The sequence below is a fragment of the Ictidomys tridecemlineatus genome, chromosome 4 (assembly GCF_052094955.1).
Source record: "Ictidomys tridecemlineatus isolate mIctTri1 chromosome 4, mIctTri1.hap1, whole genome shotgun sequence".
Taxonomy (NCBI): Eukaryota; Metazoa; Chordata; class Mammalia; order Rodentia; family Sciuridae; genus Ictidomys; species Ictidomys tridecemlineatus.
Window position 1 is genome coordinate 36,939,283 of NC_135480.1, and position 26,930 is coordinate 36,966,212.

The 26,930-nt window shown below is 33.3% G+C and overlaps 1 protein-coding gene across 1 annotated transcript in view; it reads left to right on the plus strand.

The window, feature by feature from the left end:
• Slc5a12 (solute carrier family 5 member 12) overlaps positions 1-26,930 on the plus strand; it is a 53,393-nt gene that overhangs the window by 16,674 nt on the left and 9,789 nt on the right. Inside the window, exons 7-12 of the mRNA XM_005328057.5 lie at positions 7,039-7,168; positions 8,033-8,121; positions 11,520-11,632; positions 17,801-17,868; positions 23,098-23,184; positions 24,862-25,028. Coding sequence (XP_005328114.1) covers positions 7,039-7,168; positions 8,033-8,121; positions 11,520-11,632; positions 17,801-17,868; positions 23,098-23,184; positions 24,862-25,028 — 654 coding nt within the window. The remainder of the gene's footprint in view (positions 1-7,038; positions 7,169-8,032; positions 8,122-11,519; positions 11,633-17,800; positions 17,869-23,097; positions 23,185-24,861; positions 25,029-26,930) is intronic.

Consider the following 26,930-nt stretch of genomic DNA (forward strand, 5'->3'; position numbering starts at 1 on the left):
GACATGAACAGAGAGGCACACCTTGTCAAGCCTCTTTCTAGCACTTCAGGACATCATGCACTCTGGAATGGACACCAAGGGCAGTTATAATACTCTCTCAAAAAGCTTGTAGGAAAACCAGAGTTGCATCTAAAATGATGTCTTGTCCCCAGTGCTGCTGCCTAAGGCTGTAGCACCCTAGCTTTGTCAAGATGCCCTAAACTTTTCTTAGTGAAAATGTCATTATGAATATTCCCCACATGATTTTAAAATACTTTCAATGTACAATTTCTTATTTGCACTGAATAAAACATAAAACTTTCTTGAAATGATTAAACCATTTTGTGAGTTGAGTTCCAGAAGGAGAACTGGGATGTTACTACTTACATATTTCATAACTCTCATAGGGAAGTGAACACATTACCCAATGTTCTATCAATTCACTGGTAAAATATTCCAATCTTATAAAATACTATTATCACAAACCCTTTACACACATGATCATCATTTTATCAAACAGTTGCATTACTGAAAATGGAGGTGGCTTTGATCTTAAAACTTATTTAAATTAAAGTTCATTAACAAACTGTCTTAAGAGAAACCAGAATTGGATGTATCTGTGAAGAGACAAATCCTTTGGTGAAACACACAATAGTTCTCTGTTAAGTTTAGTTCTTTTAATCTTATGGATATTAGTTTCTCTAGTTCACGTGCTTAATTTCTCCCTATACTATACTATACTACTGGTACTTGAAAATTAGCAATTATATCTTTTTCATCATTTTTCCCTACAAGGTGAAGACTAATGTTTTATGCTTATTAAAAAATCATCATTTATTAAACAAAGTAATGCTTTAAGAAGCTTCAAGAATGCTTGTGTGTGTAAACACACATACATTTAGGAAGATAATATATGTGAGTATACACCACATGTATATGTATACATTTTTATGTATGTATCTCTAAGCCTCACTTAGTGGGTTTGTTTGATTGAAACATACATCAGTGAAATCTCATTCATACACTGGCGTGGAACTTGAATATCTTGTATTAGCATTAGGTGTGTATGAAAATTGTAATAAAGAAGAGATACTCATGAAAAAAAATTTACAGAATTTTCTAAGCATGCAGGACTGTCACCAGATTCTGTCCATTCCCAATCTTACAAAGGGATAGAGCTGTGATGGATTTTTTTTTTTGATAAGGAAAGATAAAAAAAATAAAATCTATTTAAGAAAAACTTTTCTGAGAGAACCTATGGTGATTTAATCATTAGTGATATGTACATTTAAGTAGACATAGCTGGAGGAGAGATTGTTGTAGTGAGGAAATAGTGGGTTTCTCAGGGGTACTTCTGGACCTGTGGGGGGCCACTCAGGATCAGAGGAGGACTCTCACCATCTTTGAGCACACTTTGCCCAATGCTGAGCAAAATATTCTGTTTTTGCTCAATTATCTGAAGACTAATGTAGTTGAAACATTCCAATGGGGAATAAGAAAAAAAATCTGTTACTTGGGAAAAATACATCCTGCAAAATAGGCAAGCAGAAATAGATACATAAAGTTCATATTAAATGTGGCTTCAAGCTAAAACCAGGAGTGGCTCATTATATGGGCAGTTAATTGGATGACCAAGAAGACTGATTACTTAACCAAAGACAAATTTATTTTAAGCCAGATCTTCCTTGAACCTAGAAATAGTATCACTAATAAAGTCATTTAAATGACATTTTTTTCCTTTAGGCCCTAGTGTATCTTTCAAGACTACTAAAAATAAATGGTGCTATGGAAGTAGGGGAAGTTGGTGCAGGATATTGGGGCCCTTCCCATCACATCCTATCCATAGCTAAAATGAGTACATGTACACACATAAAGTTGCCTGGTAAATATATTTTATGGAATCAATGAAGTTCTGCACTTGGCAAACAGGAGAATTTATTTTGTATGTAATTAAAGTCCATTTATAATGAGAAACATATTTGAAACACCAGGACTAACATTCTATACAATCTTCCCATTGGTTTCTCATCTCTCATAGTTGACTGGTAAAATTATAAAATTCTTTGGTTAATGTTATGAATTTACAATCCCACCTAGACAGAACATAAAACCTTATATTAAAATTTCAAAAATTTAATTTAGCTAAAATTTAAAAAGTTCAGAAGAAAGAAAGAATTTAAAAGCTATAAAAGAGCACCAAATCACATATAAAGCCAAACCCATTGGAATAACAGCAGATGCATCATGATGACATAGATAACGACCATGTATTTCAAGTCCTGAAAGAAACAACAATCAACCCAGAATACTATATTCAGAAAAGGTCAGCCTTCAAAATTGAAGAAGAAATAAAAATGTTCCAAGATAAGCACAAACTAAAGGAATTTGCAACCATTAATCTAGCACAGCATAAGATACTAAAAGGAATCCCACACAAAGAAGAGGTAGATAAAAAATAACCAAGAGAATATGGTAAATGATAAATCACATTAGAAAAATAAATAAGCATATGATAATTAGGAATGAATCAAATGTTAAATTTTAAAAATGACAAGAATAATACATGCTGCTCTATAATAACACTTATATCAATGGTCTTAATTCCTCAGTTAAAACATGTAGATTGGAAGATGGGATTGAAGAATAAGACCCAACTGAATGTTGTCTCCAAGAAACACACCTCACAGGCAAATAAATCAACAGACTAAAAGTAAAATGATGGAAAATGATTTCATATGCAAATGAAATCCAAATGTAAGCAGAGTCCCTATTGTCATGTCAAACAAAGAAGACTTTAAGACAAAACTGGTCAGAAGAGACAAAAAAGGTTTTATCATATTGGTAAAGGGAACACTGCAACAAGAAGATATGACAATTATAAATATTTATGCCCTGAATGTCAGTTTGCCCAATTTCATAAAAAAAACATTACTTAATATAAAGGGTATAATGGGCCTAATGCAATAATTGTGGGAGACTTCAGTGTATCACTCTCACTAATAAGTCATCTACACACAAAAAATACATTAGATTTAAATTATATTATTGAAAAAACAACTTAACAGATATCTACAGAATATTTTATCCAACAATGGCTGAATAAGCTTCCGTTTTAGCACTGGTTTTTCCAAAATTGATCATATTTTAAGGCATAAAATCTCAGCAAATAAAAAAGATTTGGTTTCATACTCTTTTAATATATTAATGAATTAAATTAGAAATTAACAGCAAGAAAAGCTATAGAAACTATACAAATCCATGGAGAATTCATTGAACAATACAGTTGAATGATGAATGGGTTATACAATTAACCATGGTGGACATTTTAAAATTCTTAGAATTAAACAAAACTGGAAACACAATATATGAGAAGCTTTGGGGTATGGTAAAAACTGTTATAAGAGGAAAGTTTATAGCTATACATGCCTGCATAAAACAGCAGAGGAATCTCAAATAATTGAACTGCTTATTTGCAAACCAATACCAAAAGTAATAGAAAGAAATAATACAGATCACAGTCAAATTCAAGAAATAGAAACATAAAGAATAGTAAAAAGGATCAAGGAAGAGTTAGTTCTTTGAAACTATAATCAGTTTTTTAAAGTAGCATTAAATAATGAAAACAAAACAGAAGACCTAAATAAAGTTAGAGATTAAAATGGAAATATTAGTGCAGACAAAACTGAAATCTATAGGGTCATTATAGACTATTTTGAAAACTTATATTCCAATAAAATAAAAATATTTAATAAAAGGATAATTTTTTAGACATATATGATCTACCAAAATTAGAACAACAGGACATGATGAATTCATCAATGAGACTGAAGCAGTGACAAAAATGTCTTCCAACAAAGAAAAGCCCAGGACCAAATGGAGTCATAGCTGTATTATACTAGATTATTAAATATTAATGCCAGCACTCTTCAAATTATCCCATTAATTAGAAAAGGATAAATGCTTCAAAACTCATTCTACAAAGCCACTATCAACCTGATAGCCAAACTCAATAAGAACACTCAAGAAAAGGAAATACAGACCAATTTCTTTGATGGATATAAATGTAAAACTCCTTAATAAAATATTAGCAAATATTCAATAATGCATCAGTTGTCACACATCACATTCAAGTTGGTTTTATTTCAGGGATGCAAAGATAGTTCAACATAGATAAATCAATAAATGTTAATTCATTATAGAAGTAAAGATAAATATCACATTATCATCTCAATAAGAGCAGAAAAGTCATTTGAGAAAATTGAACATCACTTCTTAATGAAAACAATAAAGAAACTAGGGATAGAGGGAACTTACCTCAACATCATAATGACTATATATGTCAAATCCAAAGTTGATATCATACTAATGGGGAGAAACTAAAAGCATTTCCTTTAATATGAAGAACATGTCAAGGATGTTCACTTTCACCACTCCTAGTCAACATATTACTTGAAATTTTAGCCAGAACAATTTGGGAAGAGGAATAGATAAAAGGATACTAGTAGGAATAGATGAAGTCAAATTATCTCTGTTTGCAGATAATATGATCTTATACCTAGAAGACTTGGAATTTATCACCAGAAGAATCCCAGAGATGATAAAGTAGCTGGATGCAAAACAACATATAAAGATCAATAGCTTTTCTATATACTGATAATGAATCTTTTTAAAAAGAAATTAGGAAAACTATTTCATTTTACAATAGCTTTTTTATAAAAAAGTAAAATACCTAGGAATACATATTTAATGAAGAAGGTGAAAAAATGTCTACAAGTACAATTACAGAACACTGAAAAAAAAGAAGTAGAAGACACTAGAAGATGAAAACACCTCTTATATGCATGGGTAGGCAGAATTAGTACTGTAAAATAAACATATTATCAAATGCAATCTCCATGAAATTACCAAAGATATTCTTCACACAGAGAATATAAGCCTAAAATTTATATCAAAGAACAAAATATCCAGAATAGCCAAAGTAGTTTTGAACACAAAGAGCAATGTTTGAGGTGTTGCAATAGCCAGTTTCAATTTATAATACAGAGCCATAGCATCAAAAACAGCATGATATTGTCATATTTCAATGGAATAGAATAGAAGACAGAGACCAGCCCACACATCTGTAGTGATCTGATTGTTGACAAAGTGCCAAAAATATATGGTGAAGAGAGGAAAACCTGTTTTAAAAATGATGTTACAAAAATTGAATATATAAAAGTGGAAGAATGAAATGAAATCCTTCTCCTACTCCATATTAAAGTTAATTCAATATGGATAAAAGATCTAGGTGTAAGACCAGTAGCTCTGGGACTCTGAGATCAAACACAGGGGAAACATTTCGACATGTAGGCACAGTAAAAATGTCTTGAATAGAACTCCAGTTGCTCAGGAAATAGTAGTGAGTATTGACAAATGGGATTGTATCAAATTAAAAAGCTCTTGAACAACAAAGAAAACAATTAACAGAGTAAAGACATGGCTTACATAATGGGAGAAAAATCATTGCCATCTACTCTTTTGACAAAGAATTGGTTTCCAGACTATATAAAAAAAATCTGAAAAACTCAATGCTAATAACTAAATAACTTATTTGGTAAATGAGCAAGTGAACTGAACAGAAACTACTCAAAAGTACAGATGGCTAACAAATATATATAAAAAAAGGTTCAGCATCTTTATCTGTCAAGGAAATGAAAATTAAATCTATGCTGAGATTTCATCTCATTCTAAGCATAATGATAATCATCATGAATACAAACAATAATAAATGTTGGTGAAGAAATAGGGAAAGAGGAATTCTTATCCATTATTTGTGAGGCTGTATATTAATATAACCACAATGGAAATCTGTATGGAAGCTCCTCAAAAAAATAAAAACAGAACAACACTATGATTCAGTTATGCCACTCCTTGATATTTATCCAAAGGAATTAAAGTCAGCGACTTTAAAGACATATGCATACCCATGTTTATCACAGCACAATTCATAATAGCCAAGTTATGTCCTCAGCCTAAGTATCTGTCAATAGATGAATAGATAAAGAAAATGTGGTACATATATACAGTGGAATTTTATTCAGCCATAGAGAAGAATGAAATTATATAATTTGCAGAAAGATAGATGGAATTGTAGAGCATCATGTTAAGCAAAGTGGGTTAGGTTCAGAAAATGAAATACATATGTTTTCTTTCACACGTAGGAGCCAGAATGGAAAGAAAGGAATAAAATGAAAATGGAAGGGATACCAATACAGTAGAAGAAAGGGAATAGGAAAGGGAGGAGGCCAGGGTAAAATTGATAGTATTGTGTTATATGACTGCATCAGTATGCCACAATGAAACCCATCATTCTTTATAATTAAAATAAACTAACAAAAATGATTTGAACATTTAAAAAAGAATATGAGAAAGCTTCTGACTTTCAAATGACTGAATGGATATGAAGTAACCATAGGATTCTACAAAATCTCCCAACTGGAATTATGCATGCTTGTGACTTATAGAATAAGATGAATAGCTCCAAATAGTATGGTTAAGAGGATGTTAAGTTTTTCATACTTTGTAGCATCTTTAAAAAATTCAACTTAAACTTTCATCTGAATTAATCACCAAAGTGAATATTTCCATAACTTGTCTATTTCTACATTATCTCATTATCCCTCTGGAAGAAAAGATGTTAAAATGTAAGTTGTTTTTTTGACAGTTTTCTGAATTGAGTAGGGGGGAAAATCACTTAAAGTTATATAATGAGATTGGTATGTGGAATTTTATCCAAGAGAATAGATCTTATACCACACATACTGAGATTTTGCAAAAGGTGGGAGGGGGAACCATTGCAATTTAAAAGAGATTCCATTTATCCATCTAAAATCTTACCTTATTCACATTTGTTAAGTAGTCTAAAAATATAAGACACTTTCACAGATGCAAAAGTATATAATCGAATGATTCTTGAGAGCTAAAGGACTCCTCAGAAATTAACCTAGAGTCTTTGGTTGTGCCCTTTCTACACTGTGACATGGCATAGAGGTGACCAGTTGGCTCATTGCTCTCTTCTAGTGCCTTGTACTTTAACTTGTTGGGTCTCTGGATCATTCTGGTGTGTGCTGTCTTCTCTGGATTGATCATGTACTCCCACTTCAAAGACTGTGATCCTTGGACTTCTGGTATGATCTCAGCACCAGACCAGGTATAGTTTCCTTGGGGGAAACAGCCGGAATGAGTGAGGTTCTGGCCATCATTGGTGAAGTGTAGTCTATTCTGCCTTGTCCTCTGGACACTTCTCAAACCCCAAGGACTTAGCTTCTCTCCTCTGCTGTTGATGGTGTCACATGCACCAGGTTGCAATAAGGGGAATTGAGCATGTAACAAGAGGACACCTCTAAGGGCTGGGAATGTAGCTCAGGGGTAGAGGACGTGCCTAGCATTTGTTATACCCTGGTTCAAACTGAGTATTGAAACAAAACAAAACAACAACAACATCAACCACAACATCAACAAAACACACTTCAATATCTAAAGGCCTGAGACCAGTTTAAAGCTGGGGAGAGAAGAAGGTAAATTTGGCTTTGGTTGTCAGTTGAAGAAAATGACCCTTACTGCCATAGCATTTCTGATCATGTCTCCTTAGCATAGTTTAAATATCATGACAACATATTACATTAAATGTGTTTTTAAAATTCCATGTATAGATAGTATGTTCTGGAGGAACAATCACTCTCTTGCTCCTCCCCTGCATGTTCATTCATCCTGCTTGTCATAGAGTGGCTGCTTTGCTACAAGCCTGGTATAAGGTGGAATCATAATATCTGGATGCCATCAAGGCATGTTTTAAGGGTTTGCTTTTCAGGTTTAATTGCTAACAATCAGAGTAAATAGTCAAGAAAATGGCGTTTTATATATATATATATATATATATATATATATATATATATATATATATATATAATCTTTTTTTACAGAAAAGCTACATTCCCACATTTCTGATATTGCTGAGAAGAGCATGATTCCCCACCCCCACCCTTTCTCTTTCTTTCTCTTTCTCTTCCCCTAGCTGATGCCTTATTTTGTCATGGAGCTCTTTGCCACAATGCCAGGACTTCCAGGACTTTTTGTGGCTTGTGCCTTTAGTGGAACATTGAGGTTAGTACATCAACAACAATGTGATGCTGATGGTGACAATGATGATGACAATGATGATGAAATAACAAGGGTAATGGAGGTAATAATCAACAGCATCTGCTTAACACTTATTATGTGTCCACGGTCATATTGAATGCTTTATTTGTATTTGCTCAATAGTGATCACACAGCATTTGAGACTAAAAACTGTACTTACATTATTGTTGGTTTGCTGATTCAAAAATAGGTTTAACAAGGTAGACAATTTATCCATGGTGAGTTAGTAAACTGCAGAAGCAGGATGTAAGCCTAGATTGTCCTTCATCTACACCATTCTGTTATTATCTCGACCTTTTCTGATACTGTATAGTTACCTTTGCATCACTATAATGAAATACCTGAGACAAGTAAATTATTAAGATAAATGGCTTATTTTGATTTATAGTTTTTAGGTTCTAGCCTCTGATCAACTATTCATTAGTTTGGAGTTCCAAGGAGGCAGCATGCCATGGCAAAATAAAATTCACTCAGCTCATGGGCCAGGAAGTAGAAGAGAGGGATAGGAAGGGGTCAGGGCCCCATAATCTTCTTTGGGGACATTCCTTCTATGACCTAAGGACCTCCCAAAAGGACTTAATTCTCAAAGATTCCATCACCTCACAGAAGAACCACCTTGGGGACCAAGCCTTTAACACATGGACTTTTAGTGGATATTCATCATTTGCACTATAGAATTTTGTACCTGGATCCCAAAGGTTCATGTCTACCTTATGATGTAAAATTACTCATTTCAACCAGGTGTGGTTGTGCATACCTGTAATCTCAGCAACTCAGGAGGCTGAAGCAGGAGGATCATGAGTTCAAAGCTAGCCTCAGCAAAAGTAAGGCACTAAGTAATTCAGTGAGATTCTGTCTCTAAATAAAATACAAAATACGGCTGGGGATGTGGCACAGTGATAGACTGCCCCTAAGTTCAATCCCAGGTAAACCCCCCCCCCAAAGATGGCTCATTTCATCACAAAATTATCCACAATTTTAACTGTTCTAGTAATGCTCAAAAATATGACTAGTTTCTCCTGAGACTCAAGGCAAGCTCATTTGTGAGCCCTGTAAAAAATCAAAGTTATGGACATTTAATATACAGTAGTGGGACAGGTACAGGGTATTCATTTCCATTTCAAAAAAGAGGAATAGGAGAAAAAATAGAATTAGTGTCTCAAGGCAAGACCAAGAACTTAGCAGTAAAAATTAAGTTCTAAAGTTTCAAGTCTGGTATCTGGAGTGTTTTATGGTGAAGGTGGGCTCCCAAGACTTTGAGAAGTTCCTCCTATGTGGACTTTCTGGTTGCAACCTATATGGTCTTTCTCTTGGGCTGACTTTGCATGCAGCCTGTAGTTTTCTCTGATGAGTACTGCACATTGCTGGCATCTCTGCCATCATTGAAATTTCAGCTTTGCTGCTATGACTCCATGCATTGCCCTGTTGGGGTATTCTTGCAGGGGCTCTGACCTGAAACATACTACCTAGCCTTCCATGTTTTCCTTTGAAATATTGAGATTTTAGTTGGGTGTGATTGAACATGCCTGTAATCCTAGCTAGTCAGGAGACAGAGGCAGGAGGATTATAAATTTGAAACCAGCTTGGCCAAATTAGTGAGATCCTGTCTAAAAATAAAATTTAAAAGAGCTTGGGTTGTAACTCAGTGGTAAAGTACTTTCCTAGCATGCATGAGGCCCTATACCAGGGAAAAAAGAATAAAATAAAAAATATTGAGTTTTTAATTCACAATTTTCCATTATTATTTCTGGGTTAACAACATTGTCATAAAGGATTCTCCGTTTTATGATTTTAAGTCATCCATCCCCCATGTTAGTATATTTACATTAAAGCATGTATATTATGTTTATAATATAGCAAATCAATTAAAGTTGCTAGTTTATTTTACTTCTACATTAGTAGACAGTTTTCTATTGTTTCATAGTTAATAAGCCATCTTTAAACCATGTTCTTTAAAGACTGCTTTTATTATTTCCTAGATTCTTTGTCTTTGAGAGCTTCTCAGAATGCTCTTTTATATTCCATTCATGTACTGATTTTTAACTATGGTGATATAAATAATTTTAATGACTGTGATTTAAAATCTGATTTATGTTAGACTGTTATGTATGTATTGCTTTTCTTTTACATAATATTCTTGACAACTAGGTCTCCCTTAGTTACTTTAAGCTAATTCTTCTGGGTCTGTACATAAATCGTAATATCTGCAAATATTTTTGAAGTTTATCTTCTTACAATTTCAACTTTGTGTTCATTCTATTATATAATTGTGCTTTGAAAGCGGTGATTTATTTTTAAAAGAATAGTTTTAATATTATGTGTTCTAAAGGGAATAGTTTTTAAATTGTGATTTTTTTTGCCCCATTTGAATTTAATAGTTTTCTATTTTAGCAGCTAAAATATTCTGGTCTACATGAAGAATTAAATAAGATTTCATGCTATTCTATAAAGAAAACCTAAAGTTTCAAACTTTCTGACATTCAAACAAGTTTTAGGTCTAGTAGGAGGGAACTCTGAAGGAAAGTCAGAGGGAACATCAGAACTCATGCATTTTTGGTTTTGCTGTTTCTCTGTCTGACCTCTTCTGCATTCCAGCTATGAAGGGGGCTTCAGAATGTAAAAAGAAGGAGAAGTGCCTATCCATCAAGGTGCCTCTATATAATTTTCCCTTCATCCTCCAAACATCTTTTCTTACTTTGCATGACTCCTTTCAATACCTGTCTTTATTTCCCACTTCCTAAAGGGAATCTTGTGGATAGTCTGTTTAGGTCTCTTTGGGGCATGTTTTTATGGAATCTTGTTGTTTTCCTAACAATTTCACAACTGGAATCAATTGTATAATTGGTTTTAAATATCGGCATTCCTAGTTAAGAGTGTAAGACCCATGTTTTTTTCTGTTCACCATTGTATGCTTAGTACAAAGAATTAAAAAGCAGACACATTAATTTATGAATTATGAATCAGTGGTAAACTGATTCTTGGGTTAAGATAGTCATTACTTCCAGCTCCACTCCAACCTAAACACACACACACACACACACACACACACACACACACACACTCCCTCTTTTATTCCCTGCTAACTTATTAACTATTCATTAAGAGGAATTAATGGGAGTCAGAGCATAAAAGTCTAACTTTTTCTGTGTAGTTTGTGGAATAATTGAAAGAGCATTATTGCAGAAGAAATTATGATGAATGAGTACAGGCTATGTATTCCTCTGAAGTTCCAGAACATGGACATATGTCGACATCTCCTTTTTATAGACCTCTCCTTTGTCTATCTGCCTTGGATGATAGGGCAGGTTGATGGCTTAGCCTTGTTTAGTTTGAACTATGTTCTTGCTTTTCTTTCCCTTTAGTACCGTGGCTGCCAGCATCAATGCCCTAGCAACAGTGACCTTTGAGGATTTTGTCAAGAGCTGTTTTCCCCATCTCTCTGACGAGCTGAGCACCTGGATCAGTAAAGGCTTATGTAGGTACAGCTGGTCGACCTTTTACTCCGTATCATAGAATGTACATTTGGTGCATCTCAAAATCTTTCATGTGCTATTCAGGATATACTTACAGCCACAAATGCACACTGAGACTTATGAAGAATCTCTATAGATTCTTATACTTCTACAGATGCCAGGATGGTTATAGAAAGTAATGACAACCTAATTCACCTTATATAAACTTTATTTTCAGATATCTTATGCTCTACACTTATCATACAAACATCTCTTGATTATGCTGTATTGATCATATTAGTCATCTGCATAGGAAGACGTTCTGCTCAGTATGGTCAATTACTCTAAAATACCCAAATGGATTTCTAAAGAAAATCTCTTAAAAGCAAACTCCCAGTAATCTTACCTCAAAGAATAATTGTTTCTTATTTAACCAGAAGATTGCATATTATGATTATAATCACTGGAACACTTATCATTGTATAGTTTTAAGAAGTTTACTTTTTTAAGTATAAGTAAATTATACACTTCATTTATTCACTATAGAAAATCTAGGTAATTTGATAAAATGTTTGTATTTCACAAATAAAATTTTATCTAACCAATTTTGTTCCTGATTTTCTCTCAGCAAACTACAGTAAGTCTTTTCTTGAATTATTACATATTCTTAGAAAATATGATATTTGAATGATTGTATAATAGTATATAAAATGCCTTTTAAAATTTTATATTATTGTTACTTTTTTCATTTTTAAATCTGTGATAAAACACATACACATAAATCTTTGACTGCATCTTTATTTTTTTCCCTTTGTACAAATTTCCAGGAGAAAATTACCAGTTAAGAAATACAAACTGGCTGACATTTCTTGATACCTATTGAGACAGTTCCACTAGGGTCAAGTCAATGAGTAGTGCAGTGAATGGTAACATACTTCTCTATGTGCTTGATGTTTGTATTTTTAAAAATTGCTCAAATTAATGGGCATATAACTCACTTTTTTGCTTTAATTTAAAATTTTTGATTTACAGTATTTCAAGCATACCCAGATGATAAATAAATTGCTTATTTTTTGTAAAACATAGACATATTTTGTTTGTTGGTGAGACATTAGATATTTTATTGTTTATAAAATTTATTTATATATACAGGAAATAGTGACCCTATTGCAGGATGTCTCTTAGCATTTTTAAACATATTTTGAAACACAGAAATTCTAATTTTATATTTGATCCAATATATGGATCATTTCTTTTATTTCATTATTTCCTTATCTGTACAAAATTTTACACTCAAAATTCATGCATATATTTTCTTCTAGATTGCAAATACCTTTATGTTTAACATTTAATGTTGGATATTTCTAAATTATTTGTTTATACATTAAGATGAGGATCTAAATTGTTTTCTATTTCTTATACAGCTTTGTTTTTAGCATCATTTATTCAGTATTCTTCATTGAAAAAAAATATATATATAGTCAATTTATAATTTCCCAGTCCTTTTATGTATTTGATTTAGAGACAGGGTCTCACTGAGTTTCTTAGCACCTTGCTGTTGCTGAGGCTGGCTTTAACTCATGATTCTCCTGTCTCAGCCTCCTAAGTTGCTGGGATTACAGGTGTGTACCACCCACCAAGCTTATATTTTTATTAATAGTAATGCATAATATGAAGTTATTTTATAGTAATGAATAATATGAAGTTCTTTCATTTATAAACATGTTTTATATTACATAATTAATTGTCTTAAATTGTTTCTCAATTGTAGGACAAATTATATCTACTTTCATTCATAGCTTTGGAGTCTTATCAAAAATATCTGGTAGAAAAATGTTACCACTTTTAGTTGAAAAATTAAATTTTTTTCTGTTGTTACTTTTTATAACAATTGTTTTGGCTATGCATGTCTTTTATTCATTTAGATTGACTTTAAAATTATTCTTTGCTTGTAACAGCTATAATTGCCCACCCCTGTGCCATGGCATTAAATCAGAAATAAATATGCACTAGGGAAGGACTAAGCTTTTCAAGCAGAAATCCACTTTATTTTTCAATTTAATCATTTATTTTCTAACTCACATATTGATTATACTCATGTTTTCTCCTTCAACTCTTTGCTTCTTTCTCTCCCCTCCCTCCTACTTTCCTCTTCTTCCTCATCCCTTTTTTCTTCTTTTCCCTGAGATAATGAATAAGGTGCTTTCCCCATAGTATCTCCAAAACCATTCATTGTCAATGTAGAAGTGGAAGTTTTGTTTGTTTGTTTGTTTTTGTTTTTGAAAGTCCTTATCTGTTCGTTTACTCAACTCTTGTTGATTCCCCAAATTTAAATTGCTTTTAATAGCAAATGTGGTTATTATTTACAAATATTCATTTTCTATTATACCCTCCACTTTTTTGTTTTCTTCTGAGGTGGGATCCTAGTATGTTGCCCTGGCCAATCTTGGGCTCAAGGTCCTCTTGTCTCAGTGTCCATTTTATAGGTGTTATAGGTGCATGCCACCAAGACTAGTTGTGATGCCATACTTTTAATTTTACGTTATTTGTTTGCTATATAATCCACTTTTTTGACTTTTATTCCTAACTTGTCCCTTTCCTCTATATACTTGAAAAACTCAAGTTTTTCTCAATGTTGTTTTGAACTTTCCAAGACCAAAATCTAGTAACAATGATGAGATTTTAATTATTTTGTTCTGTTCTTAACCATTTATTATAAAAATAAAATTATACAGCCAAGTTTAAAAACTTTACAGTTCACATATATATTATGGATGATATACACATCAGTTAGATCACTAATTAGCATCATTCTAAACTCACTTTTTTACCTTCTATTTAGCTCTCTGACTATTCATTAATCCATCATATTTTTATAGTTTTAAAAGTAAATTACAGAGATCAACACATTTTTCATCATAATCTTAGCATGTATATTGTTAACTAGAATTGAGCATGTAGTTCAAGTATTTTTTTATTGTAAAGAAATTTATTTATAATGAAATGGACTAATGTTAAAAAATATTTTTCTGAATTTTGATAAATCCATATACTTACATAACTTTTATGAATATATAAATAATTACCATCACTCCCATGCCCTTTATAGTCACTCTGTACTTCTACTTTTTTCTAGAGGCAATTATTAATATTATTTTTCTTGTAAAGATTAATATTGCCTCTTCTAGGATGTCTGAAATCTCACAGTACTCATTATTTCTCTGTAAGACTTCTTTCATAGCATATTTTTGAAATTTATATTACACGTGTTTTTTTTGTGTATCAGAAATTCATTTCTTTTAATTGTTAAATATGTCATGTAGGAATATAACACAGGCTCTTTATTTTTTCGATAGTTAATTAGCTTGTTTTTTAACATCCATAGCCATTCACAGGGCTGGCATCTGGAACATTCCATGCATATCAAAATCTGATGATACTCAATTTTCTTATTTCCTCAATTTCCTTAAAAAGGTGTTACATTTTCATGTAACCTGTTTACATCTTCTCATATACTTTAAATTATCTTTAGATTACTTATATTACCTAATACAATGTAAATAGGGATGTAAATAGTTATTAGACTATACTATTTAGGGAATAATGCCAATAATAAAAGTCTGGAAATGTTTATTACAGACACATTTTTTTAAAACATTTTCAATCACAGTTGGTTGAATCTGGCAATGTGACATCACAGATATGGAGGACCTTATGTCTATTGATTGATATAGGCTATTTCAGTTTGACTTTATTGTGTTGTGACTAATCTTGCATAAATCCTTTTTTTGAACATATTTCCATTGCTTTTTTACAAATAGGTTGAAGTGGAATTTCTTGGTCAAATATGATGATTTATTTTATTTTATTTTATTTTATTTTATTTTTGTAGTCCTGCTTCAACCCACCTGTATCCATCTTCATCTAGAGTTATTGTTGTTGTACCCTATATTGCTAGTTTTCTTTTAACCTCATTTGTTTTCTCTTGACCTACACATCTTTGATTCATTAAGACTATGTTTTCTTGTATAATATTGAGAGTGCCAGTTTTTAGATGCTTTCTTTTTTTCTGTTTCATCAGGAGGATTATTTTCAGAAAGTGGACCTTTCCTTTATTTGAGAGTTATCCAATTTCAAGAGTAAGATTCTGATAATGATTACCTGATAAAATTAGTAAATACCAAATCTGAAGTAAAGTCATAATTTGAGCTTCAGATTAATATATTCATTCTGTTCTTTGGCCTTGTTTTATCATGGATTCCATATTTCTTTTTACTTTTTACTTATGTTCGAAGAAAGAGAGATGGATACTGATCATGATAACTGGGAAGTTAAATTGTCTTGATTTTACTTCCTATCTGAGTTAGTACTAATCACAAGTGGATAGGCATTGTTCCAAGTTCAAGACTCAATTTCTAGAAGATATTCATGGCTATGTTGGGTTGAGGTGGAGGTGCCTTCTATGCCTGTGTTTTCTTTTCTAGTCATTTTAGCTGATGACTAGCAGATCTGGGAAAATCGACAGAACTTCCTGCAACTCTAAAGCTTTGTTCTCCTCACCTTCAATGCTTTGCATGGTGACATGCTTTCAGGTATCCATGGAACTCGTACAAATTTCCCCTAAGCTTCCTGCTTGTGCATGTTGACATTGATTGCAGTTGGTGGTAGTGTAAAGATTTTATGGGAAAGGAAGCCGAATGGACTCCCTATCACCACACACAAAAAAAGGAGAACCCCTGAATTTGAAGGATGATTGCCTAGAATTTCATTTGAACAGATAGCTGTTGGTCCAGGAGAAGGGCATTCAGTAGGAGAGAGAGAAAATATCATTTGCTCTTTTCTTCAGGCAGATGTAGCTCTTCTTTTTCATGAAACAATACTGAGTCAGTGCAAACATTGTTTTCTTCAGTGTAATCCATCAAGTTTAAAGATAGCAGGGCCATTTTGGAATTTTGACAAGGGCTTATTTATCAACCGTGGTTTGTGTTGTTTTTGTGAATTTCCTTATTTTTCTCTGTCTTATTGAAAAGTTAGAGGACATAGCATCAAAATTTGTTTGCCAATTTCAAGAGTGAGATTCTCATAGTACTTAAGTGATAAATTAGTAAATACCAAATCTGAAGTAAAATCATAATAATGGAAAACACATAGTACTTGTGGAGTACCAGACACTACTCTGAATAAACTAAATTGAGGTAAATTATAGGATTAATTAGTTAATTAATTTATAGTCCATTCTTAGAATGTGAACTTTTGGGGGGTATGTATCAAGTTTTGACTTTTAATACTGGCATGAATTAAAGTGTCCAAATTATGCTCAGAATTCAATGAAATTAAATTAATAGTAACATTGGGAACTAGACTTAGTATTTTACAGAAAGAGAACATTAAAACAGAATGAACAAAGTGGTTTCCTGTGCATTTATCTCTCTGTCTCTCTCTGGCTCTTTGTCTATCCCTCCTTTTCTTATTTAGTTTTCAAGCAATTGTGGAAATTCAGCATATTTTAAAGATAATTTTTAAAGAAAGATATACAGTAAAAAATGCTTTTTTAATAGTTTAAAAGAAGATAACATCCTAAAAAATGACTGAAAAGTACATGCTGACACATTTAGTGAGTGCTGTGACACCAGAGGAGCACAGTACTCTGAAGCTGCCCATGTTGATGCTTAGACAAATACGTGATTATGTAATATACAGAGGGTCCTAAGGACAGTGTGCATATAGCACTAGAGGAAAAAAACCAAACAAAAACAAACAAACGAAAAACAGAAAGCTTTCCTGACTAGAAAAAAGGTGAGGTGCAATGCATATTACTTAGCCATCTGAAATCCAAAGAGGGTGAGTGCTTCTTTTTTTAGAACATTTCTGGTGAGTGGTTCACCAGGTATTACTTTCCATCAATTTAGTCTGGATTTGTTTGGGCCCTTTCCACATTTTTATGCTGTTTCTGTAAGACATTTTTTTTTTCTGAAATCCTAGAAATTATTTGATGCTTGACTCAGGTTTCTTCCACCTGACCTGAGAAAGCAAGTGCTCAGAGGAAGGGTCACCTTAGTTCCCTGGGTGGGGCTTGTGATGTCCACATGTGGACAGCCCTCACTGCAGTCCCCTGGAAGAGGGCTGGTATTAGGCAGTGCTGGTTGAGGACTCAAGGAAGGAAATGATGGTCATATCTTTCCTTCTTCCAGGTCTCTTATTTGGCATCCTGTGCACCTCCATGGCTGTGGCCGCATCTCTCCTGGGGGGCGTTGTACAGGTAACTAACAAGGGAAAAGACACATTTAACTTCATAGCAACTTTGTCCTCACTCATTTTTCTAATGTTTTAACTATTTCTCTAGTCTTCAACTACTGATATTCAAACATATCAGGTCCCAATTAAACGTCCATGCAATATTTCAACCAAAAGTATCTTCAGAAGCAGAAACTGCTACAACAAGAATGGATAGAGACAAAGTTCACTGTGTTAAAATTAATTTTAAAATTCTATCAATAATAACCATAATAGTGAAAACACCAATTAACATATATAATACCTACTATGAACTAGGTGTAGCCCTTTATGTATTACCTAATTTAATGTTTATAACTTTCTTAAGGGGTTATGTAATTAATATACTCATTTTCCTGATGAAGAAACAAAGAATTGTCCCAAACTCACACAATTAAAGAGTGGTGAAATTAGGATACAACTAAATTTTATTATCAAAATCAAACTGTTGCTCATATATTCAACTTCCAGTTCCATAAAACATTAGCATTACAAAGAAACACAAGAATATTCTATTGCAACACCTTCATTTTGTAGATGATTGTAGAAAAGAGTGAAAATATCCTGCTTAAGTTCTCACAGCTACCTGGGATTGATTGAACCCAAGGGGCTTTAGTTATATCCCCATCCCTTTTTAAATTTTTAAAATTTATTTTGAGACAGGATCTCACTAAGTTGCTTAGGGCCTTGCTAAGTGGCTGAGGCTAGCTTTGAAATTGCAATCCTCTGTGTTGGTTCCTAAGTCACTAGAATTACAAGTCTGTTCCACTGCGCCTAGCTATGATATGGGTTTTCAATAAATGCTGCCTAATTGAAGAAATGAGTAAGAGTAAATGAATAGAAACCACTGGATAGTGGACAGCAATGGTAAGATTGAGTGGATATTAATAAAATAGAATCCATATTTTATATATATATATGTATGTGTGTGTGTGTGTGTATATATATATATATATATATATATATACTTTCTAGTTCACAAAAGAGTTCATCCTACTTTTTCTTTCAAAGGACTACTTACATAGCTTCAGTTATTTCCATTTTAATATTCAGAGAATAAATCTGAGATATTTAAGTGACTTGATTACTTACTGTTTAAATAAGATAATTTGTGGAACCAAAATTTAGTATCCTTTCTGTTAAGTTGTGAACTTACTATTTATCACAGATGCTTGATTATAATTCTTTTACACAGCTTGAAGTATACTGATATTTTTCTATCCACAAGAAACACTGGCAACTAGGCGAAGTTTGTTTTTAGTGACCTCATGTGCATTTTTTAAAGGTTTATTTTCACAATTCATGGAATCTCTATTTCTAATCTGCTTCTGAAGCCTTGAGGCTTGTTGTTTTCATTTGGTATTTATTCTTAAAGAATTGTCAACCTGTTTAATTTGGTGATAATTTGAATCTCTAAATTGTTTCCTCCCAAAAATATTTGCATTGGTAAATGAGGGGGCTCCAGAGAAGGCCAGGACTTTCCCAAGTACTGGGGAGAAATAACACTTTGAGTAGGGAGTGCATTGAGGGATGCACTCACCTGCCTGTCCTACTTTAGATGAGAGCTGGGCTCACTTTCCTGATTGACATGTGTGCCACACAGTTCATGCAGTATAGGAGATGCTGGCAGGCAAGAAATGAAGCCCTGATATTCTGCTTCCTTGGAGATGTATTAGTCTCCAAGATGGTCCATTCATTTTTGTGAACATATCTGACTTTGTTGGACACATAAAAGCAACTGAAATTTTTCTAGGTTTTAATTGGTTCTTTCTAGTTATACATGATAATAGGATTCATTTTGACATAAAAGCACGGAATATAATTTGTCCTAGTTCAGTCCCCAGTACTTCCCTTTTCCCTCTCCTCCTCCCTCCCTCTGTTCTCTTCCCTCTACTCTACTGATCTTTCTGCTATTTACTTATATATATTTTTAAACTCAGTGTCTTTTGAATATACTTGATGTTGATATTCAATGAAATATATTTATATATGTGCATAGGAAAGTTAGGTCAGACACTTCTCAAGACAAGAAATACAAATATATGAAGTTGATCTATTTAATTTTCCAAACAGTTTTGCTATATTTGATTTAATGAAACATTATTCATATTCTGATGTTGCATGTAGAAAAAGGAACCCAAATCTCTCAGTGTGAAGGATAGAGCCAGTTTTAATTTCATGTTTGCAAAACCACCCCACACGTATGAGATGTTCTTGTAGGTGGGGCAGGAATGACAGATCACTTAAACAAAGGCAGGCCAGTTCAATGTGTGGTTGTTCTTGCTGACATTTTATAATTTGGTTTATTTCAGAGTTTCTGTTTGCTTGTGTAGCAATGCTGGTGTAAGACTTTAGTTTGAAATGTTACAAAGTGTGTCCTGGAGAATGTCATCCTGTGAAATGTAAATGTGTGACATGTTCCAAGGAAGAAAATTTCCATAGTTAAAGACTGGAACAGGGTGCACACTGCATTGCCTTCTCAGATCCACAACATATATTAATACATTGAAGACTCTGGGAAATCCAACAGTAAGGAAACCTGTTTCACTTGAAATATGTGACACAGAACCATAATAAGGTGGAAGAGGGGAGAGAGATCAGATAATGGCAACAAATATCTCCCTTTAGCAAAGGAATTGCAGCCTTCCTTCTAGAAAGATCATTCTAACCAACACACACCTGTCCTAAGGACTGTCAGCTAAGGACTGAAGTGACTTGAGGATACATTTTTAATCTCACCTGAAGAAAGTACTTTCTAGATCTCAAAACATTACAACAACACAGGATATCCTTCAAAAATTTAGAGATCACTAACAGGGTAGGTAATAGCAGCAATGAAGATTGTGAGTCATAGTGCACATTCTGGGCCCCTTATCATGTGCTCCCTGGTGCTCAGACATCATTCTGAACTTTCTCTTGGATTCAACATTGAATACTCACTAAAACAATAAAAAAATACAGAAAAAAACTCCACTAGGAAGCAGATATTATGATGTGCCCTTGACACATGAGGAATAAGGCATGGAAAGGTTAATTATGCATAAGCTCCTCAGTCAACCCTGAACACAAAGCATATTCCTGTAGACATTGCTGTTTACTTGTAGGAATAGCTCAGATTGGATTTTGAGCATTAAGGAGAAAACTGAGTTTGATGAGCTTTAACTCTTCCTCCAATTAAACATGTTTAATAACAAAAAGAAATATAAAAGTTAAAAGTAGTTTGCTTTGTCCAACACAGAGATACATATGCATATTATATTTCAACACACACACACACTTAAATCCAGAAACTCTTGGATATTTTTTTTCCCGAGGCATCTGGCTAGTGACTCTGTATGAGCTTGTTGATTTTTATTTCATGAGGGAAGAGAAATATATTTACTATTTCATTGATCTTCTATATAATAGCCAGTAAATTAGCTTCCAAATTTAGCAACTACAGCAACTATGAATTAATGCTGTTGATCAATAGAGGAAATATCAAGAATATTCAATTGAGAATAATGGGGAAAAGGAAGCCTTTAATCTTACCTGCTCCATCATGTCAAAGACATATCTGAAGTGCTGACTTTACTAAAAAGTAACCTGGGAAAGCAATACTAACAATGCATAGCAGCTCATCTTTCTGGACAAAGACAGAGTGTTCTGGATATGAACACTGAAGAGGACTGGAAGGTCTGTTGTCCCTGTATAGTTTTATAGAGAAAGAAGAAAACTGCAGTTGAATGAATGTGAGTTAGTTACAGAAAGTTCAACAAATTCTAGTGATGTGGGTCAGGGCAATAATTACAATTCAATTATTCTAACTATAAATGGTGGATTCTTTCAAAAGATCGCTTTTCCTTTAAACAGAAGAATTAGGACATTGTGGTCTGTGCTCTTGACATTCTTTTTTTTAAGACTACTTTTAGAAAGAAAATGTGGAATTTGGAGCCATAGCAATTTGAATTTATATCTTTACCTCTGCCACTCACTAAATACAAAGTGAACTTTGATATTTTCTCTCAGCACCAATTTTCTCAGATACAAAATTTAGTGTTACCTACTAAGATGAGCGATGTGAGGATTAAATTTGTCCAGGGTGCACAAGTAGTTCTGTCTTGCATATAGTTGGCCCCTGAAAAACAGGATAAGATCTTAGATAAGCTGTGTCCTTTGTAAGTGCTTTGAGGAACTGGAAGGGGCTTCATTGACAGTAGTTGGTGTGAATACATGCACACAAGTGTATATTTATGTGTTTCTTCATTTGCATAGGCTCATTCACTTGCACATAAATGCACATGTATTTTCTAACTCTTGGAAGACCATGGAATTAAGTTTTATGTTTACAGAAAATTAGTTTAAAGAAAGTCCCTGGCCAGTTCATTGGAATCTATAACTTAGAGGTTGAAAGATGTGGAAATACACTTCTCAAACTCTCTCAATTTCCAAACGAGATGGAGTATAATCATGAGAGACAAAAAATGGAATGTGGAGTGTATAATGTCCTCTCCACATGTCTGAACTTAATGCTTCAATATCCTAGAGCTGTAATGGGTGGGATGGCAGTAGCTGGGTAACAGACAAAAAAAGAAAGAAAGAAAGAAAGAATTGTTCAAACTAAGTCAAATAGTTTATCAACTAAGATATAAAAAATGTAGTAGATATATTTATTTAGTACATTATTTTTATTTTTCCACATTTTTGGTGCATTATAGTTTTATATAAAGAAGGGAATTGTTGTTACATACTCGTAACAATATAACACAGTACATTATTTTTAAAAAACAGTTTTTTAGGATGCTCCTAACTGACCCAAGGCCCCTTGTACATGTTAGGCAAGCACTAACCTATATTTCTAGTCAAAAAAAGAAAAAACAAATAACTTTTGATAATATAAAAATACAAACAAATGTATAAGTTCCAACTCAAGTGAAACCTTCTTCAAGCAAATCCAAATCACCTGTTTTCACTTTACAACCACACATATGTGCACATATACTCACACATATATACAAGCATGTGTGTGGGTTCATATGTATGTAACTTTCCTTTTGATTTATTTTTTTCAGTTTCTTTTTTTTATACAATGCTTATCACTGGATCCAGAATTGACCTAAGGAAATGGCATAGTCAGGACTTGAACCAAATTTTATCAAGTCCCAGAGAAGGATGGTTCTGGTAGCCACAAATAGAGTAGAGTTGTGAGACTCATCTGATCTCCTTCATTCCACAGGCTGCCCTCAGCATCCATGGCATGTGTGGGGGACCAATGCTGGGTTTATTCTCTTTGGGACTTGTGTTCCCTTTTGTGAACTGGAAGGTAAGCATCTTACCTCCCTCTTTGTGATTCCCAGCTCAGATAAAACCCCAGATATATTTCCTCACCTCTTTTTCCTCTAACCTCTGGTTGGAAAATCTATTTATCTTTGCTAGGAAAAAAATTCATAGTAGAATCAAACAGAATCAAAATCCTCCCATATCTGACTTCAGCAAAGCCATTTCAGAAACAGAAAACAAAGAAGGAAAGGGGTGGTCATGAACTACCATATGTCATGGTATCAAAGGTAACTTTTTAGGGTTTAAATTAAGATTTCTCTCAATTAAGGGACAACAAAATGAACTTTAAACAAGACACTGGATTCAGAAACAGTGTAGTTAAAACAGAAGTTTGAAAATGAAATTCAAGTGAAAATACATGTCAATTTCATTTTTTCTGTAGTTATCTAAAATTGTAGCTAGCTTTATTAACTTGATTAACTAATGTGTATGGAGGAGATGGGACATGACTGGGATATCATGATAGCTGTACCATCTTCATTTGGCTGGGCTGGTAAGCTAGGAGTATGAATTCAAGAAAATGTTGTTCAAATGACTAGGCAGGGAATAAATATCAAAATTAACATTTATGATGTAATATGATAAAAATAATTTGAAATACCATTTACTTATTGTTATTCATACACTTACCATGCATGCATATATTTTTAGAAAGTCTTTAACTCCAGATAACCTGATTCTTTGTTTATTTATGTGCATGCCTTAGGGTATTCCATAAATACCAAGTCAACTGATTTGGCATCTGTGTCTACCTGGTCCTTATTGAACTCTTTTAGATAAATCATGGGGGGTTGGGTAAAGAAAGTGGATGGATGGATGGATGGATGGATGGATGGATGGATGGATGGATAAATTTCAGGGCATTTTCACACTTCTCCTGCAGTTGTATTAGGAAAACTCTGTCTTAATCATTTTTATGATATTGAGATTTGCAAGGATATTTATGTCCTTGGGAGATAATGTGAAGAAAGACGATTGCCTAGTCACAAAAATATCTGCAGTTGCTGTATAAGATCTTAATGCATTGTCTATTTAACTTATTATCTAAATTAGCAAATAGATAACAATAGTAATAGTAAACAGTCCTTTTATTTAGTCAGGAAAATCATCTTATAATAGATAGAGGAAAGCAAATATTTAAATTTGTGTCACCTTTTGCCTTGTAATTGGTAGTATGAGTAAATACCCTTACTTGCTAGTATTTAGACTCAAACAAACAAACAAAAAATTCCAAATCTTGGAAGTCACTGGACTCTGCCAGAATCACTTGGGATGACAGACACGAGTAAGAATTTTTGTGTAAATGGATGTTGATGAAACATGACTGCTTTGTCTCCATTCTGTGAAGTTTTTCTTAACTTCTGAAACTTATTTTTTGGCAAGCAATTAGGGTTTTAAAATCTTTTTAAATAATGAGAAAGAAACCAGAGGTAGAGAAATAATTCATGTTAGAAATCTAAATATAATGATCTCTATAAAATTCTGAATGACACTGTATTGGGAGAGTTGACAGGAAGGTAGTTTTGGCTGTGTTCCAGCACATGTGACCCAGATTTGAGGTGGACACCCAGAACCTCTTTGGTGCAGTACTTCTCATCTCATGATTCTTTCAACAAACCGTTTTGTCCAATTTCATATTGACTTTCCTTTCTTCATCAAGGGTGCACTAGGAGGCCTCATTACTGGAATCACTTTATCATTTTGGGTGGCCATTGGGGCCTTCATTTACCCTGCACCAGATTCTAAGACATGGCCTTTGCCGCTATCAACAGAGCAGTGTTTCCACTCAAATATGACGACAGCAGCACCTCCAGAGCTATCTAACAGGTATGTTGCCTTTAAATATGTCAGACATTGCATCTCAGAGATCAGGATGCCAGTTTAGAAAAAGTGCATTCCTCAGGGTTAAGGCTGATGAGCTGCATTTTGTTCTCCTAAGAGAATTCCAGAGCCCAGAACTGAAGAACATTATGTAGGGCTGTTGCTTTCTTTAGATACCTCTTTCTCTGTACTCAGGTATACAAAACAGTGAACTGGGAGAGCGATAAATTGGAGATATGAGTGCAAAACAGAAAAAGATTATTAGAGGTTTAAAAATAGATGGGTGGGTATGAGGATCATGGTTCCCTTAATAGAATAAAGATTATGAGTAGAAGAAACTGTGAACAATGAGGAAAATGATTATGAAAATACTAGGCTGGGAACCTATGTCTTCTAAATCAAGCTATGTGAACACATGTACTAACAAAGAATTTTCATTTCTATTTATGGATGGATTAAGAGATCCAAAGATACCAAAATACAGAAGATAACTATGATGTAGGGAGAATACCATGGACTCTCAAATCAGAAATAACCTAGATCTGGATTGTGCTTTTATCATTAATCTACTTGTTTCATTGAACAAATTAGGAACTGATCACTTCTTGCATTCTAGAATCCATTGATTTAAAATGAGGTTCTTAGCATTTATTTTACTGGGTTTTGAGAGGATAAAATTAGAATATATATGTAGTGTATATGTGTGTATATGTACATGTGTGCGTGTATGTATATGTGTGTGTGTGTGTGTGTGTGTGTGTGTGTGTATATATATATATATATATATATACACCACTGTATCTTAGTTTTAATAATGTACATTCTAACATTCTAACTGAATATAGGGGCAAGTTCAGGAATATAGAATTTGTGGTCCTCAGATTTGAATGACTCTTTTCTAATTCTCACCAATGCTTACCCTTTTGGCTTGTCTTCACTGGGCTTAACATTCTAAAAATTGTCAAATAATTTTGCAAATTATGTTTATGGATATCTCTGTTCCTGGCATATCTTCTCCTTTCCATTTACCTTGTCAGTCCTGAGGGTACTCTCAGCATTTAAAAAAAATAGGACAGTCAAATTATTCTATTTGTCCTTTTGGTTGCTTACCTTTCTCTATCTTCTCTTCTAACCCACTCTATCCAAAATGTTCACTGGATGTATTCTCCTGAAGCAATTTTCTGAGTCCAGAATTGCCACACACACCAAGGTAACTTAAATCTTCTGTCTACAGAAAAAAAAAGGACAGTATTTTTTTTTTATCCTGGAATGAAATTCCTTTCAGGAAATGTAGAAATTTCCTGTGGGTCCTGTTATTTCTCACCCTTCTCCTTCTTCTATTCTAGATCCTCCTCTTTACTTTATATATACTCCACTCCTTTCTACTTTTAATCAAGGTATTCATTTCAAAGGAATTCCTTTTAACATTTATTTCTACTTAGAATCTACTCCTCTTTCAAGATGCAGATTAGCATCCCTATATTCCCATAAATAAATATACATAATGTATATTAAATAAATTAAATGTTTACACACACACACACACATACACATATATATTTAGATTTCAAAGATAGTTAAAATTTGAAAAGACCTTTTCTAAACAAATTATCCTTCCATTCTTAAAACTTTTCTACAACCTTGGCATCTTGAAGGCCATGCTTAAAACAACCTCCCAAGGCATTCTAGGCATTGTCTGAGTCCTCCCAGTGCCACCAGTTATACCTTATTATTGTTTCCTCTTGTATTGCTTTCTCTTCTGTCCTTCTACTTCTTTCCCCCCCTTTTACCTTTTTTTTCCTGTTCTATTTTTCCTCTATGTAATAAATTCCTTGAGGTCATATATATATATATATATATATATATATATATATATATATATATATATATATATATATTTCATTCATT